Source organism: Cynocephalus volans, chromosome 1, assembly GCF_027409185.1.
Source record: "Cynocephalus volans isolate mCynVol1 chromosome 1, mCynVol1.pri, whole genome shotgun sequence".
Classification (NCBI taxonomy): Eukaryota; Metazoa; Chordata; class Mammalia; order Dermoptera; family Cynocephalidae; genus Cynocephalus; species Cynocephalus volans.
In genome coordinates, this window is record NC_084460.1 from 165738291 (window position 1) to 165757966 (window position 19676).

General features: G+C 33.3%; 1 protein-coding gene across 1 annotated transcript in view; it reads right to left on the bottom strand.

Moving 5' to 3' along the window:
• TMPRSS15 (transmembrane serine protease 15) overlaps positions 1-19676 on the bottom strand; it is a 130824-nt gene that overhangs the window by 39160 nt on the left and 71988 nt on the right. Inside the window, exons 13-16 of the mRNA XM_063113305.1 lie at positions 19510-19645; positions 12441-12530; positions 9810-9935; positions 7644-7784 (exon numbers count right to left, since the gene is read on the bottom strand). Coding sequence (XP_062969375.1) covers positions 7644-7784; positions 9810-9935; positions 12441-12530; positions 19510-19645 — 493 coding nt within the window. The remainder of the gene's footprint in view (positions 1-7643; positions 7785-9809; positions 9936-12440; positions 12531-19509; positions 19646-19676) is intronic.

Genomic DNA, 19676 nt, shown 5'->3' on the forward strand with positions numbered 1-19676 from the left:
TAGGGATTAGGAGCTGAGCAGGTTCTAAGATCATCTAGGAAGTGTACTACCCATGCCTACAGTATTCAGTCAAGGAGGAGTCCTGCAAAGAACCCACAACTGTCTTCTACAAAAGAGCTGGCATTTGGCTAGAAGTCACTGTTAGCCAAAGGAAAACTACAGTGGCGATACATTTTTTTCTGCCTGTCTTCTAACATTGGAGCAATGGAGAGATAAAAGAAAAAGAACATAAAAAATGAAACAAAGACAATATTTCCACCCTTCTTGACCTTAGATTAATGGGCCAAGGTTTGTGCCTCAGTTGGGGGATACAGGAAGCTTTGAATTAGATATCCCATTTTTGATGTTACACCCAACTGTACATTTTAATATCCAAAAGTGAGTCTAAGTTGCCTAGTAAAGATAATTTAATACCTGAAGTATTAGAAAATTAAAGACATCTGCTTGAAATATTCAGAGGCAAAAAAGGAGTTTTGAAATAAAGTAGTTACAGGAAAAGAAAGCTTTTTTTGTTTATACTATCATTGAGTCCAGTCATTTTTCAAAACGAATAAACAATATACTAGCTGTAATATACATAATGCCATGTTTCCTCATCTTTCTATTCCCAGAAATTGTCAAAATGCCTGGCACAAAGTAGGGAATCGGTAGATATTTGTTAAGCCTTAAATAAATTAATATATGTTAACTGAGTGATATAATTCAAAAATAAGTATGAACCTTAATAGAGTTGATACAATATAAAGCAAATTTTTGAAAATATGATTTAAACAAATACATTTTAAAATTTAAGGTAATTGGCTGATAGTAACTCTAGCGGCTTGAAAAAAGAAATTGATTTTTATAAATTATGATGATAAAATTTACTTATTTGAATGCTGGTTAAAACATAGGTTCTGGAATCATATGACCTTGTTTGAGCTGACATTTAATAATGTTCTTTTCTTTTTTTTTCTCTTTTGGCCTTGGGCAAATAAGTTAATCTTTCTGAGACTCAGTATCCTTGACTGTCAAATGGGAATAAATACTATTTATGTCTTAGGTATCATAGGAGTAAATTAAAATAAAATAAAGAAATGTATTTAACGTATCAATATCCATACAGCAAATAAATGCTCAATTAATAATACTCTTAACACAACAAAAATAGTAGCATTTAAAAACCACCTTTTTCTCTATATTTTTAACTTAACATTAACATTCCATGTGCTAAGTAGTGCTACTTTCCCATCTAAATTACCAGATAAACAACCCACCTAATCATTTCCTCCGGGTATATTACAGCAATAATTGGAGCTCTTTGTATAGTTTACTTTAAACTTTGAAAAATACTATCTTCTTTCCACCAAAATCTAAGTTACCTTAATAAATATTTTAAGGAAGTTGTGTCTGAGCTGGTTGTTTCTACAGCTCCTTATCCCACGAGAGAAGTAGGTTGCATATCTCAAATATAATACTATTAGGGAGGTTTTTGTAAATGTAATTATCAATTTGTTCCACAAACACATATTTTTAAACCAGATTAGTGATATGATAAATGGTCAAAAAAATTACATATTCTTCAGGCAAGCATTAGTATTTTAACTGACTTTATATATTATCTTTCTAATACTAATTTTCCTTCAGAAGATGGAAGGCTTAAAACTATATATATATACGTGTTTATATTTGTATATCTATTTTAAATTTATATTTTAATATGTATTATATTTATTTAAAAAGTTGACAGCACTAAATATGTATCTGAAATCAAATTTCTTAATATACTTATAGAATGTTAGTCATCACTAGCTATTTTTAAATTATCTCATTACTTTGTTTTCTTGGCTTGTTAAAATAAGTATGTACAAATGAGTTCTCAATGCCAATAATTTAATCATAGATAAATTTACTGATAATTTTACTCTTTTACTAGTGTAGTCAGGCTGTATTTAATTGGAAAATAACATATTAGTTGAATGAAAACAAATTTAAATATCTGAATTAAAATTTGAGTAAAAACATGCATAAATACCTAAAAATTAAAACTCATTTTTATGCTCTAGCCAAAGCTTTTAGAGCTATACCCTATGAATCCAAAAAATAAGTTGTTTCTGTAAGCTGAATAAATTGGATCAAAAAATGCTGAGTGAGGCAAAATGGTGTATTGTTGCTGAACTGAATAGAAATTATACAATCTGAGGCAGGGTGTAAATAAATTCTTCCAAAATTTTCCTTACATTCATAAACTGGATATTGATTCTTTGCAACATGTAATAGTTTGGCTTCATTAAGAAGTCTTTAATCAACAGTTAACTCTTTCTGGACTATGAAATCTTATTTCTGATAGTTTTCTGCCCATAGTGAGAGAGGGAAAAAGAAATATTGCTAAGAATTCAATTTCCCCATCTCCTTTTTATGAAGTCTCCAGTAGCCCTGCCTCATTTAGTCAACATATGCTTGGTTTTAAATGGAACTGAATTGATCTCTAAGGCACGTACCATACAATCTGGGGAGGGCTCTAAACTCCTAAATGTAATCAGCTGCCATGTCCACAGTTGCCTGTTAAGCACTACTGAATTCCATATTAAGACTCTGAGTATCAGAAAAGAGCAAAGAGGGAACATTTATAGGAGACTGATCTTAATAAGTCTGTAACACATTTACTCTAATTCAGTCTAAATGGAAATATTAAGAATAGGACAAAGGAAAGGAAATACAAAATATGTTATACAATTGTGTTATATTCCAATTGAATGCCTTGGAAGGTGTCCCTGCAGTATCACAGAAGATAAGTGATACACATAAACACTGAAAATTTTTGGTGCCACTTTATGCCTTTTACTAAAATGACCATCAAAGCAGAGCACCAATATAAGCAGTTGTTTGTGCCCAGTCTCTCTATATATTACCAGCTTGAGTATCTTCTACTGCCAACTCCCTGTTTCTGTAACTGCTTTTCAGTCTTTTGGTGTAAGAAATCTTTATGGAAGTAGACTGTGCTGATGACAACTCATTCACCCCCTTTCCCACTCCCCCGCAGCATCTGTCCCATGTCTAGGAGGAATGTAAAACCACTTTGGTAGCATCTTCACCATGCAATGATGGTCACAGAAAAACAACTAGGGAATTTTCTCTTAAAAATAATTTTTTTTTTTTGTCTTTTTCGTGACCGGCACTCAGCCAGCGAGTGTACCGGCCATTCCTATATAGGATTCGAACCCGCCGCGGGAGGTCGCTGCACTCCCAGCGCTGCACTCTCCCGAGTGCGACACGGGCTCGGCCCCAAAATAATTTATTTCATAAATAACTAACAGTTAGTAACTGAAATCTAGCTATAGAGCAAGCAATATAAAAAGCCTACACTGTAAATCTGGTATCTCTTTCATGTTGAGAGCAAGAGATAATGCTCCTTTGGGTTTTATCTTGAACAGAAATTGCTTGTAACATTTTTCAAAATCCTTGATGTTGTATTTATTTCATTATAAGAATCTGGTAAAAGCCAGTAACTGTAATACTTTTGATGGAAGAGATTTGTTTCTGTCTTCCTTTTTACAACCTATTCTTCTCTTTCCAATTCTTTTCTTTCTTCTCATTTGCAATTTAAAATCTGGGTTTAAAGACCTACTATTTCTCTAAAATTTTATTTCAAGATTCTTTCACTTTTTTGTCTGAATTGTTTGGATTTATGAATAAACCCACTCCCTTGTTGGTTCGAACATAGTTTTTATTTCAATTAATTCAGTTGATTTTACTATTTTTATTCATCTTCATTTCTTTAAAAAATATAATACTTCTTTTGAAAGTTTTTTCCATGGCAGAAATCGGGAAAAATGTTGGGAGGTCCTCCCTTCCAGTAGAGAAGATTGCTCTATTTTATGATACTTTGCAAAACTAAGCACATAATTCTACTGCAGTCAAACACAGATGATCATAATGCCTGTACCTTTTTTTAATCGCAGCAGTTTCTCCTTAAAAACTCGGAAATATCTCTCCATTGTTTTAAATATTCATCATCAAGTGAATGAAATATAAAGTAATCTGACTTTTAATACCTTTGAAAAATAATTATATCTATTGTGCTTAGGAATTTACCAAACCATTTTCCTCTTGAAATTTAAAACTTTAAACAGGAGATGCTATAACAGTGATTCCTGCTTGTTAATTTTTTACAAAACACAGTAAGACTTCATGATTTTCCAGGTAATTTTAATCAGATCCAGAAAGTGTGTGTGTGTGTGTGTGTGTGTGTGTGTATTATTATTATTTTTTTTCCATTATACATTTCACTGTTAGGTTTGATCTGTTCCTTTTCTTTGAGAATGTCTATTGTTTCCATATTGTCATTTGGTGTTATTTCTGACATGCCCATTATAAATTCTCATATTTTCATCTCTTTATCTATTGCTTTTGCATTCTTCTTCATGCATTCCTGCAGCAATTTTTGTGAAAATTGGGTATTTTGGTGTCAGAGTTTTTGAACAGTTATGCAATTGACCAGAAAACTATGTGGTTCACATTATTAGCAAAGACTTCTAATCAAATCAGAAAGCATCATCTGGTTATGGTAGAATTTCAAAAGCAAATTGCTCTGGCCAAAGATGGACATTCTTTTCCAAATTTTTTGAGGATATAGTGTATTGTAATGTCACTTATGAGAGCAGGTGGTGAGCAAGAACTATTCTATCAGAAGCTAAAAATTACATATTAATTAAAAATTAGAGTCTTATTAAGTATAAAAATGGTAACAGCATTTTGCGGTTTTTTTGTTATCCCAAATTCTCTATAATATAAATTACTTTCTATATCAATAAGGACCAATCAGTTTTTATCAAACAGTACACATCCAAAGTCTGTGTTAACTTAAGAGTACTTAACATTAACTACCAAAATTTCCTCGTCTATCTACACTTTAAAAGTATCATCAGAAAACCAAATGATTAACAAACTAAATCAAATGTTGAATTAAGTGGGTAAAATTAAAATCATAGGCACATCATAAAGAGAAAGAAACTGAAATAGTAGATAGAATGTTCACAGACAAACATATTTATTATATTATACTCAGCAGTAACACTTATCAAGGGACAGGATCAATTTTGACTCAATTCAAAATGTTATTCTCAAAATTATCTCAATGAATATTTTCCCAAAAAGTGATTTAATTTTTCTCCTAAATTAGATTCTAATTACACACACACACACACACACACACACACACACATGAATTTATGTACACACATACATATTTATGTTAATATCTGTGAACCCTGAAATGGTCAATTCCTTGAGAGGGATCCTGAGTGGCTTACTGGGTCTAACTTCTGAATGGAGCTGAGCAACCATTTGCTGACTAGAGGTTACACATGTACACTGTTTGAGACTTTCACAAGTCACCTGTCCCTGTTTATGTGGCCAGGCCAGTGCACTGCTGCTGGGAAGCCTTACTTCATCACCTATGGATTGTAACCTGTTGAGTGTTAACTGGTCAGAACTCACAAGCCAGAATTCCTCTTTTGCATAACAGGCCAAACCAGTCAGGACTGAACAAACTTGAATCTCTCATTTGTGTATAGACCGCTGGGAACCTGGGTGGAAAATTTGGTTGGAAAAGACAATCTCTCTGTTTGTTCTGGTGGAGCACTTTTATTTGCGAACTGTTCACCAAAATAAAGTCTCTCTTCATTTCTAAATTCCTTTTCAGTGAAACTTTGTTAACATATCTATTGGTATCTTCATGTCAATATATATATATATTTTTCCATCTAACAAAGTTACAATGATGACTTGCAGCTGACTCAGCTACACAAGCAGTTCTCTAAAAAATATCAGTTGCCTTGAAGGGGGACCTCATGATTTCAGTGAGACTTCCTGGTCTCAGAAACCCTTATGGTAAGTTCCTGGAGTTGCTGATGACAAAGACCTCAACCCAGACTTTCCGGTGTCATGGAAAGTTACTAACTTACGTAAAAGTTGCTTAAAATTTATCTAATGACTACCTTATAGATTTATGACCGAATGTTGTAACTAAGAACCAATCATTGGCTCTTATGATATGTAATAGGCAAGGAAAAAGAGACAACTATGACAAAGGAAAGCCCCCTCTCTCATTTGTTCTCCTTTCTAGTTTTGCTGTATAAGTCTGTAACCTGCTGGAAAGCCTCAGAGCACTTCACAGCTCTGTTGGTTTGTGTTTCCCAGGATGAGCCTCAAATTTGGCTCATAATAAACCTTATAAATTTTCAAATTTGCCTCTGAAGCCTCAGTTCAATTAACAATGTAATTTTCTACAATTTTTCCTTTTTCATGTACTCTATTGTAAGATAAATTCTAATTTACTGTAGATCTCAACGTCTTCATTTTTTTCTTTTATGCTACATAGTTTTTCATAGGTCCTAATATTTTTGTCTGTTTACTTCACTAAATGATTACTTTGTTTCACATCATTATTGTTGTTTATAAAGTAAAAGTAGCTGCTTCTAAAACCAATCAAAAAATCCAGAAGGGCACATTAGTTGGCTGGGCTACCACTTGCTTCCACCTAAGTAGCTTGGATAATAGCAATACTTGTGACTTATTTTTAGGGCCAGTGGGTAGATCCGATACAGAGATACAGATGAACTTCTTTATATGCAGTAAAGCTGAAAGCAGGCAACTTTCTATGATGGGGTCAAAAGTCTAGGCTAGTGGTAAGTGGAGGAACAGATAAACACATAATTGCACAGCTGGATTTGGAATTAGATAATAGGCCAGTTGAAAATCAATCATTTATTTACTTTTCTAGATATTCCAGTGAAAGACATAGAGACCACAGACTCCTACTACAGAGGGGAAAAAGAAACGTAGGAAGTCACATGTATTCTGTCTTTTTGACATATTGCACCAAGAAAAAAAACTACTGAGTTGGGGGAAGTTGTATAAGAAAATTCATAGTCTGAGTAGAGCAGCAAGTTGAATCATATCCTTTATATATGAGGCTACTTCAAAAAGTTCATAGAACGATGAATTTTTTTTCAATTCTATTTTTCTATGAACTTTTTGAAGTACCATCATATGAATATAAAGGTATATAGATACAGATATAGGTAGATATCCATGATAAGTGAGTCACTACTTTGTTTCTGTTGATAATGTTATGAATATAATATAGGGTAAGGTAATATAGTAATAAGGTTCTGCAAATATCAGCATCAAATTCCTTCATTGCAGTTGCTTTACACTGGTCATCTCTAATAAGTTAGTTACGCTGTTTTTTTAATTGGATACTGTTGTTATTCCAACAGCTCACTTGCCTGTCTCCCTCCTGCTCTCTGAAAATGCAATTGGCAAAGAGAACGTGACAGACCGTGCTCCTTCCTTACAAGACCCAGTAAAAAAGTTACCCCACTTTTCACATTTAACATGGTCTTCTTCAGTGCACAAAATTCAAGACTCTTTACACACCAGAGAAGTACAAGTAGCAGATACTTGTAAAGCAGCATCCTGTTTTGAACAAACTCAGGTAATGGTTATACAGATATAAAGGAAGGAAGAAAATCTTCATTATGGTCAGGAAGTCTTAGAATGTAAACAATGAAATTGTGATTTAGGCCTTGAAATCCTGTGGGCTTTTACAGTTTTGCTCTAAAAGTTATGATGCAATGTGTTATATCGTGTACACTTACCTGGAATCCCCAAGTAATAGCCAGTAGTGAAGTTTGCTTTAAACCCCGCTTTTGCCAATGTCTCATCAGTGATGAGAAGCACAGTCATTCTATTGGAGGTAGAGAACACATCCGGTACTGGACCAGGCCCTGTGTACACAGCTGCTCCAAAGAAAAACAAGATGATTCTTTGAATCCAGGAGGAAATATATCCCTTTTCTCAGTTTCATTTTCTAGATGTAAGGCTACATGTAGCATGGCTTGCTCATGGCTCATGAAGCAGCCTTATGTAAATAAATTCTTTTACCCTTTGGACATTTATTCTATGAAGCCAATTTCTGTGTTGAGTTTTTCAATATTATTTGAGGTTTCTGCAGCTCTGTAATTTAATGATGAATTACTCATAATATTATGTGGCTTAGCACCGCTATTTAGAGCTCATGCCATTTGCCTGCTTTTACAGACTTTATGAAACAATGGAGATTATAGTCCATTGCTTTGAAGATTTCATAAACTGTGAAACACTATTTACTAAACAATACTTTAGCTAATTAAAAATACGTTCATCTTGGGGCCGACCCCGTGGCTCACTCGGGAGAGTGCGGCGCTGGGAGCGCAGTGGCGCTCCCGCTGTGGGTTCAGATCCTACATAGGGATGGCCGGTGCCGACACCAAGCCAAGGGTTGCGATCCCCTTACTGGTGACGAAAAAGAAAAAAAAAAAAAAAATACGTTCATCTTTTTAGTTGTTTATATATTGGAAGCCCAGAAAATGATTCTGTTTCAAAAGAATGTCTTGCCTGCAAATTTGAAAACTATAATTCTCAAATCCTTCTGAAATTTTTTTTACTTTTCAATGATTGATGTAAATATTAAGAAGTGAAATGATGAATTTTAATTTTTCTTAGATCATGAGAACACTGAAGTTTTGTTTAGAAGGACAATTTTACTTGAAAATGAGAAAACTACTGAAATGTGTTTATAAAAGTGTATATGAAAAACAAATTTAAAGTTCCTCAGTTCTTGATGGACTCCTAGCTCCATCAAGACTTTCATTGTGTATTTGTTTTGTGTGTAGCTGTCAAGATTCTCTCCAGGAAGCTTGCTCTCTAGAACTTTGTGGGATTTTGCTGAAGAACCTCATGAGTGGAGAATCCTTTCCACCACTCAGCCCCTTCATGTGCTATATAGAAAGTTCCTTGTGGAGTCTTCATTCACTGGTTGCAGTGTTCATGTGATTGCATCCTGACTGCTTAGCTACCATGCCAGATTTTATAACAAATGATTAATTAATATGAATCCAAAGCACAGTTAGATAAAACATTTTTAGTCCGAAAGTGTATTGTTTCATGCATCCCAGTTGATTCTTTAAGAATGTGCATAATTTAATGTGTGACTTACCGAGACAATTCTTTTTTAAAAATTAGAATAGTTGAATAAGATATTAGCTATTATGTTTGACTAACACCTTCTGTTTGTTTGTTTGTTTTTGGTGGCTGGCCAGTATGGATATCTGAACGCTTGACCATGGTAGAGTTATAGTTATTTTTTAGCATGTCAACATGTATTTTATGATCTAGGTACAAAAATTTCCTCTAGAATAGAACACTCCCCCCTTGTTTATTAAAAATAGATAATCAATAGATAATAGGGAAAAACCAACTTTGGTCAATTTTTGAATAACTCTCTGATACCTATATAGAAGCAGCTAGTAGTAGAGACACAGATAACCAAAGTAAAAATGAAATGTAAAATTAAAATCACTTAATAAATTTTGTATAACAAACACAATCTGTTTGGATAGTTTGAAATGAAATAAAACCTGATTTAATCGTTGTCTTTTGACATCTGATATATACGTAATGGATAGAAAGCTGCATAGTCGGTGTCTTTAGCTTTTGGTCTCCAAGGTGTAAGGCTTGTTGTAGTCAAATACCAGCTCAATGGAACTGATGACTCAAAATATTAATCCTGGCTTGCCAAGAATACTCAATAATATTATTTTGTCACCACTGCAAACACACTCCATTATTGAGAATTGTACATAAAACTCAACCTGTTCCCCTACTGCTGTTATTTTCATTTTGCTAGTTGTAAAAGATTGATTACATGTATTGAGAGATGTTCTCTTTATCAGTCCAAGGTCATGAGCTACATAATCTTCACAATACTCAAATTGCAGACTTACCTAAGAGCAAGGAATCATCTTCTCCACCGTCTCTGATTTCGACTACATCAAAAATATTTTCTAAGTCAAATTCTTGAAAATGAAGTTGTATGTTCTTTCCCTCTTGTGCATTTAAATTCCAAGCACCTTAAAAGTAATAAAAAAATGACACTTAATTCTTTTGATTTCTCTAAAAAGCTTTACACTCTTGAGAATTTCAAATCACTTTCAAAGATTTTTTTTTTTCATTTCCTGAAAATGAACATTTCAAGTTCTTTTTAATGAGAAACTATATTGGTTTAGTCAAGAATATTAATACTGAAGTTTTAATTAAATTTGAACTAATTTACTGTGATTGAATTTGTTTTATTTCATGTAAAATAGAAAACTTTAATCAAAGGTTGCAAATAGCCTATTATTCCTACATATAAAATTTTTGAATATCAAAAGATAATAATATTTCAGTTTTATTCATTTCATTTTTATGATTAAATGTAGAAGAAAATTAGGTAATTAACATGTAATTTGTAGGACAAGTAAACTTTAACATTTATTTGGATACTTATTTTTTTGCCTTTATATATGATGTAGACTCACAGTTTATTTTGAAAACAAAAACAAAAACAAAACAAAATTACCAGGATCAATGAACACTCTTTGCTTTTATTGATTCCTTTAATAATTTAGCCTTCAGATTCTGTTCTAGGACATTTCCTCATTCTGTATGAGTGTTTTGTTATCTCTTAAAAAATATAATTTCATCTGTATGGTAATGACTTCTAAGTCTTTATTTTCTGCCCTTTTATTTTGAGAAATAAGACAAATTTATCCAATTATGTACTGTCTATGGATATGCATATCTCAAACCCAACATGTTCTAAAAGGAACACAGGATTATCTTCCTCAGACTCATTTCTTTCTTATTCTTTTTATCTCTGTGAATCGAACTGCTAATCATCCACTCACAGCTGTCTATACCAGAAACCTCTGCATCTTCCTTGATCTTCTTTCTCCTACCACATCTGATCAATCACTAAGGCCTGTCAGTACTACCTTCTATGCCCCTTGAATCTCATTTACTTCTCAAAATCCATTGCCACTTTCAGGCCACTGTTGTTATCTCCTAAATGGTGGTGCTGTTGTCTCTCTTCCCATGCCATGTTGCTCTGATATTACAGCCAGATGGATTCATCTAAAAATGCAGACTTGATTTTATCACTATTTTTTTGTAAACTATTCAAAGTCTCCACAATGATACAAGAATAAAATTCAAACTCCATAACATGGTGCAAAATTCCTTCAAATTTCCAATTTCACTTGTTACCATTATTTGTTTTTTCTTGGAGATTCAAGAAAAAGTCATTGTCTCCTATTTTCATATGTTGAAGACCTTTCCATGTTCCTCAACAGCATCCTGGGCTTATTCTTAATATAATAGTATTTTGGACATTTCGTAATGCCTGACAACTTATCTAAATCCCCATCTACATTGTGCTATGTTTGTTTCTTCTTTATTTACTTCAGTGCTAACAAATAAAGTGCTCAATAAATATTTGCTGAATAAATCAATAAATTTAACACATTTCTCCAAACTTTTGTTTTAATCTTTTTGGATTTCTTAGATGATTACTTTGTTAAATATGTTTAAAAGATGGTTTCATTGTGAGGAAGAGATGATAATCTCTGTTTACCAGTACAAGGTAAATTAGATTAATGGTTGTTTATTTTTCTAGATCAGATATCTCCCTATAATAGTGACCCTATTCATCTATGAAAGTGACGCTTACTTATCTTGATGATCTGAAGGAAGAAAAGTTGGCATTTTCTGAGAACACATTTTTCACTGCCACCGGGATATTTCTTTCACTGGAAGAATTCTCCATTTAAATTAGTGGCCTAATCCCACCATGGCCATGTGAAGAACATGTCTGTTTCCCAACCCAGACCTACTGAAGTGGAATCTTTGTAGAATGGGCAGGGGAATCTCCATCTTTAACACAGTCTCTATGCAGTTCCCATGAGTTTCTTTAGTTAGAAACATTGACTTAGAAATAGTCTTTGAGCAGTGTTAGCAAGCTATTCTTTCTGCACTAGAGCTTTTAGTGATCCTTCTTATAATTTCATTTTAATATTAGGAATGACTCACATTACTCTAGCTGTCTGCTCTATTGACTCTAGTCTATATTTGCAAAAGGTGTGGATGTTACAATTGGCTCTTGACTTTTTATACTTTCCATTGACTTTGTTTCATGGAATTGCAAACTTGCTAAACACTCTGTAGACACTACATGCATAAACAAGGAGAGTGATTTTGAGAGCAGTGTCTGGAGTAAGACTGGCTCTCTCATTTAGTGCTGTTATTCAACTTTTAAATTGGGAATTGTAATAATAGTACCTGCTCCAAAGAATTATTGTAAGAATTGACTGAAATAATATATATTAAGCATTCATACAGTGCCTGACATGAAATAAATGCTAAAAATGTTAGCAATTATTATTGTTATTCTTGTTGTTATATTAATTAATCTCATAGGTAGACGTGGCAGGTGTGCCCATGTTTAGCAAATTTAAAACCTATTTTGCTGTGTCAAGGGGGGAACTAACTTTGATATGTACATTTGTTTCTGATGGCATAGAAAAGAAATGACTCACAGAAAGCCTGATTAGGGTAGCTGTCTGGAAAGTTCGTAGAACTGAATGTTGTATTTGGCTCCCATAGTTCAAAAGGTCCTCCACAGTCCGCTGAAAAGGAAAATAATGAAAAATCATTTGTAACACAATATTTATTTCAGAGAGATAATGCTATATGCCAACACATTTCTAAATACATTTCTTAGAATACTAGTTTTGACAAATACATTTTAGAGATTGTGTAAGGGAAAACTTCACAACTTAAGTAAGGGAAAAATACAGATGAACACGTCTTTTTATTAAAGAACTTCCCACAACCTTTAATATTCTTATGGCCTTTGTGAATCTCCAAAGGAGATAATAATATGCAGCATTTCCCAAAATTATTTGAGCAAGGAAACATTTTTGCCAAACATCTTTTATAAATAGGCTTCATGAAATAAGGTATTGAATGCCTGCTGTAGAAAAAATAAATGAATGTTTATAATAGAACAAATACTGTATCTGCTACTCTCATGAGAAGGGCTAGTAAAAATCACTAATCCTGCATTTCTTGCTTTTTCCTTTCTTTCTCTCTCTCTTTTTTTTTTTTTTGGTAGAGTTGGTGTGAAGCTTTACTATCCTGAATATTAAGGCATTTGACAGTCAGGAAAGAGAGACAAACTGAAACTCCACTTGCTTAATAATTGCCCTGGACTGCTCTGGTAGCCAACACTGTCCAGGAGTCAAGACGGGACTGATCTTAAGGGGAATTTATTAGAACAGCAGCGTACAGACCTTCCAGTTTAGTGTATGACACTTTAAGTAGGTAGATTAACCATATGAAATTCTTTTTTTTTTGGTTGCTGGTCAGTACAGGGACCTAAACCCTTGGCCTTGGTATTGTCAGGATCATGCTGTAATCAGCTGAGCTAACCAGCCAGCCAGCCTTATGAAATTCTTAACATATCTTGTATTTATCTTTTTACTTATTAAAAACAAATTCTAAAGTAATGCAAAAATTCATCAACTACTTTAAGTATCCTAATTCTATTTAATTCTTGTTCCATTATTATAGAGGTTAAAAATAAGATCAAAAGAATACAGTTCACCTAATTTGAAGAATATAGAAAAGTAGGATAAATATATTTTTGTCTATTATTAAAGTCAGATGATACTGGAATTATTTACCTCCAGTAGCTCGAAATCAGATTGTGAGAGGGATCATTAAGTGTTTCTATACCTATGACATTTAGTATGTGCCTTAAGTCATACTCTCTTCTGTGATCTCTCTTTTATATATTATCTCCCTTAATTATGTAGATTATTTGAAATTTATGGGCATCTTCCGAATTTGTATGTAGCAAACTTCTTAGATGTGGATTTCGTTACAGGTACAATAGGATACAGAGAGGCAATTACTCTGACTCAACAGTGCTGTCATTACCATCTATCTTGTTCTGTAAGGTGGTGGGGCATGGTCTTATATGCCTTCCCAGGCCAGGCTTGTTCAGACCCAGATGAACTTATTAAAAAATAAAACCTCTTATAAAACCTTATTATTTGCAAAGTGTTTCTATGTGCTCAGTGTCTCTCATCTGGGGAGGCAGAGAACATAGTATATAAGAAGAAGATGTGTTGGAGCTGCTGTATTAAAATTGTGGCTCTGAGCTACTTGTCTTTTTGAGAATTGGTTTTCTCATATATAAAATAGATTTATATTAAGAATTTTGGGGAGTTGTTGCAAAAATCAAAGATAATTTATGAAAAGTTCATACACATTACACATTCACAGAGAAGAATGTGAATGAAAGCACTGACAAGTAAGGTCAAGGATGAATAGATCTAGAAGGAAGAAAGCCGTGTACACAGAGCGATTAAGAAGGAATTCGACCAAAGAAAAAATGGTCATGAGGAATAAGGGCAGGTTCTCTACCGGAAGATAATGTCTTCCTGGATTGTAAGACTAATTGTCTCGCAATGGATTCTGAAGAAGGGTGTATAACAACCCTATAACCTCTGCATACACACAGCACATTTAGTTTTAATAATTCTCAACTGCCATGAAATGCTTCCTTTAGTTCTCAGTGAGACCAATGAGATAATGTAACTGCAGGCACAGAAATAACACTGCAGACTGAAGACTGGGGAAAGCCAGCTCTTCCTAGTTCACAAATTTAGCTGTGGCCTGGTTTTTGTTTTTTATTTATAACATTATTCTCATTTTCTTTTCAAGAAATAGGAAAATCTCAAAGTCTTATACTTCTGATATAGAAAATAGCTGACATTTGGTGAATGCATTGAATTTTCACATAACTGAGCACTTAGTATGATATATATAAATATGAGTAGGTTGGACTTAAATAAAAACACAACTGGAACTCAGATGGTATCGAGTGTAATTGTGAAGCCTGTCAAGGCAGGCAGTTTACTTAGCAATTCTTCGCTGAGCAGAAGCCTTGGAAAATTCATTCCTTTAAAATATTTAAGAAGTGCTTTTTGAAATGCATTTGAATTATAATTTCATATCAAATAACTGACAAGTATGATATCTCTGATCCTTGGCCTGATAAGATATATCATTTATTCTCTTCATATAAATGACTGTAGCAAATTGGCAAAAGCACTTTAAGCTATTCGAAATATGATGACACGATTTATTTTAATGACAGTGCTGCTATAATGAAGATGTAGCCTGTGCTTTTTAACAGAGGAGCCAAAGATTCATGAAATGTAATTGTGGATATCACAGTCATGCTGTGTCATTAGATAAACTATCCCCACGGAGGAAATGAGGGTAAAATAGCCTGTCTGGTAGAGGGAATTCTATTCATTTATAGTTTTAAACTCCTTCATTTTTCTTTTTCTAAGAGCTCTTCTCTTAAATATTTGTATCCTGATTAATTTCTTACTATGCCAATAGGGATTTTCACTACATACACTATGTAAATAACATGAAGTATTTTGCAAAGTGGTTGTCAGGGGTGGATATTTTCCTTGAGGCATGTCATTTTTAATGTGTGCTTAAGTTTCTGATGTCCAGGAGATATGTGTCAATGTGGAGGCATTTACTGTGGGATAGAAACGGGAGCCTAGCTTTTATTTACAAAAAGAGGTCTCAAATTGAGTATATTTATGGCAAAATGAGGATATGGAGAAAAACAGGCCTTTGACTGATACTCTCATGTGAGGGAAATAATAGATGTAGGTTGAGAAATAATTGATGCTCGAATGTGTTAACTGTGGCTAATTTTCAAAATCAGCAGTTATTTTTCACCACCATATTAAGAGGCAACAAATCTTTTAGTATTACAGGTAACATTTTAAATGTTTAGGTTGTAATTTTAAATCAAATCTGTTCTGAAAATTTTGTATTCAGTTTATCAAAGTTTATATTTCCATTAATAAGTTATAGTAACCACCCATGAGGTAAATATTATTAAATTTGTGACAATAAGCTCAAATTTTCATTCCTAGTGGTCTAAATTTAATTTGTTATTAGTAGAAATCTAGCCGATAATAGTTCTAAATAGCAGGCTACTCGTTTTAAAGGTAAAATGATTAAAACAAAATAGAACAGACCAAAACACACTGATAAAAGAGTATTTGAGTGCAGTTAATATGGAATTTGCTAGGGGTTTAACTATTAAATCATACTAATTATATAGAGAGCAAGTGCTCTGCTGAATATGGCCATCAATTACAAGAGAGGTAGAAAGGTGCTAATTTATTTCTACATAAAGAACTAAAGTTAGATTATTTAGTTCTGATTATAATGCCATGTCCACGAAACTTTCCAAATTAAATTTTATCTTGTGTTTGGAAGTGGAAAATGGCTTAAATAATGGCCAGATAGAGCAAAACTGTGGAAATAAAGAGTGAATGTTAAAATAGCTAAAACTATAACTCGGCTCTTCCTTTTTAAACTAGTTTTTTTTTTTAACAGCCTCAGAAATGTCAATGGTCTGAAATGTGAATTCCTTTTTGTATACACTTATTCTATTTAACAGTTATCTTGTGTTGAATCATCAAAATTGTTTTACAAATTGTCACGATATGTGTGTCATGGAATGTTTACTTTCTTAAACTGTTTTCAGTACAGTCCCCATGTTTAAATTAATTTGTGCCAGTGTCACAGGGCAACTGTCATAGAGCTGATACAGTGGCCAGTTGTTGAAGTCACAGAATGAAAGAATCCCTGCAGCCATGAAAACTGAATGTACATTTCCCCAAACCAGGTGCAATACAGGCCCCTTAAAACGAGGGAGGAAACTGCGCTTTATTATTCAGTTACTTGTCTGGGATTATTTTCTTATTTAAATGCTCTATAAAGAGAAAAAGAAAGGCTATTAGCCAGTCAGCTATGGTTTCCTTTTATTTCTGCTTAAACAAATCAGTGAGCTGGAACCAGAAAAGCTCTGCTCAAATGAGAACTTCATTGAACCAACTGTAAATGGCATAAGAATGAAATTGTTCAGAATGCATTTGATAGTAATTAACATTTTCTGCTGTGCTAAATATTACCTTGAAGTGAACCATTTGGAAACTGGAACAAATACACTCTGGGCAGACTTCTAACGTTTATATTTTTAAATCACGTGGGTTATTCTACCATTATAATTTCCCTATTGTTAAAATGTGCAGAAATACCAAGCTTCTTTATCATCAAGGTGTTATCTTTTTCTCTTTCTGACAAGAATAGATATGAGAACTGTAATGGGTCATACAGATAAATTTTTTAATATGGGAGACCATATTTAAAGCTTCACTTATATGTATGATATTAAGTACAAAAGTTCCCTTGAATTTTTATTTTAGGTAATGATGAGATTTTCCTGTTTAAAATATTGAACCTAAGAAACAATGTTATTTCCATTTAGAAAAATTTTCCTTCTGGGCCATTTAGTGACGAATAGTAGCTGACAGAAAGGATTATAAAGAAAATCTATTGCTTTAAATGACTGCAATATCAAAATAGTGAAATGCTAATTTTTTTGTATTTATAGGAATTATTTATCAAGACAGCTGTGATTTTAATGATTCTGAATGTGTTGTTTTTGCACAAAAATGTTCTATGTAATGGACAGGTAGGATGTTGGACAGAATGAAGTGAAACAATCATTTTTAAATGACTCCACACAGCTCAAACTATTGCATTCATGTTAGTGTTTTCTTCATGTCCACCCCCACCATCACTGCCAAGCTTTAGTTGTGGTGCCAAAATTTTGTTTGTCAAAAATGTTTGTGACACCAAAAGAAAAATACAGCCAAAAGAAAAAGAAAAACAGAGAGGCATAGTCCATATCTAGTAATATTTATTGATTACCTATTTATGTTATGTGAGGAACTGGTCAGGCACTTGTGAAGCAAAGATGAATAGACCTAGAGTTTTTTTGTCAAGAAACTAACTTCTTGCCACAATTTTGTGGCAGTGTTATCACCAGAGAATGCATGGTACCTTCCTGCTTTTGCTTCAATTTTGTGAGTGCCATTCTGTCTTTTAACTGCATGCTTCTTTAAAGCCTTCTCCAGCTCATACCCTCTTCTCTGAAGTCCTCTATCACTTATTTCTATCATGTATTACCTTTAGGAACACATGATTATATATTATTTAAAATATTTATCTATATATATTACTTAATTTTTTCTAGTATCAATGATTATTGTTATATCTTACATTTCTTATGAAGTGGTTTGCACAAAGTATTGATTTACAAAATTTGAATGATGTTTGCAATATTGAAGAATTTATGTACAACCTATACAAACTTCTACACATGTTCATACACAAGATGGTAATTGTAAACTAGCATTTTGGTGGCATGTAAGTGCACATTCAACATGGTGGCATGGGATCAGTGTGACAGTATAATTACTAGCCTCATCTTAATGGCAGCTCATCTGCTACATGTTCTCAAATACCAGTCATTTATCTTTAGAGCCTTTGAGTTGTTAAAGCCATGAGTCTGTAAAATGTGCTTTTTTCCCCTTCCTTTCTTTTTTTTAACTTGAAGATCGGAAGCAGCAAAATATGTAGTTTGAAAGTAAAACCAGAGTTGGATGGGCTCACCAGATTGATTTGCTGGTATGAATATGGTAAGAATTTCAAGGGTGCTTGGAAGGAAACGGAGAGTGGAAAAAGTGCTGTGTTTGTGGGCTCTGATCCGCAACAGAACAAGACATCATGAGGTTCAACTCACGCAAAGCCGAAGATGGGTCAGCTTCCATCTACCACAACTGGAAGACGAAAGGGATGTTTTTGTGTAAAAACAAAAATGCAGTGAAAACATCCCAACAAAGAGATAATAAATAATGGTGTTTGACACCATTTATTATTATAGGTGTTTTTCTTTTTCTTATAAGTCCCACAGTCTGAAGTATGACGTGATTCTCTCCTTTCACTTGAACAAGATAAATGGTAATGGGTTTGCCTCTGAAATTTCATGCTTCCAATTTGACTGAAGAGCACAGGTAGACACAGGCTTCATTTTGTTCTTTTGAGTTTAAAGATCTCAAAGGACACCAAAAATCCTAGTCACTACTCAGCTGCCACACATTTGTCACTCCATGAAAGAAATGTATTGCAAAGCCTTAAAAAGGTATCATTTCAGGACAAAAATCTTTTGTGTGATCTAGGTCTGGATATTCAATTTCAGCCTCAATCATTGTTATTAAATTATTCTAAAAATAGGCTTGGTGGGTTTCTGCCTTAACTAAATTCCTCTTGAGATCTTAAAATCACTCCTTAAGAAAGCCAACAGAACCTCAAGGATCCTTCACCAAAGACTATAGGTATAGACCATGCCACACGGCCAATGCAGCTTTAGTTTGTATTCTAGTGAAGCAAAATGGAAATCAGCACCTTCATTACTTTCAAAAATAAAAAGGTACTAATATAATCATAAATATGATTCATAAAGTATGAATTTCATTGATTTTCATTGTGGACTTATGTGTAACATGCAATATTTTTCTAGTCTGCATTTTATTTATATTTTAAATTCTTTAATTCTCAGTGAAAAAATAATGTTAGGCTGAGATAAGACAAAGCAAGATCTACCTGAAAATATTAATGCCTTAATAAGAAAAAATACAACTTAAGGATACTTACTAGGAAGTTCCGGTGGAGGAGTTGGGACCAAAGTTGGTTCTGGATAAAGACTCACATTACAAATCCCATATGTTAGACTAATGTCATCCAACGCTATATCACTCAGCAATGGGTTTTTAAAAGCATGAAAAGCAACCTGCAATTCAGAGAGGTATATAAAATAATTT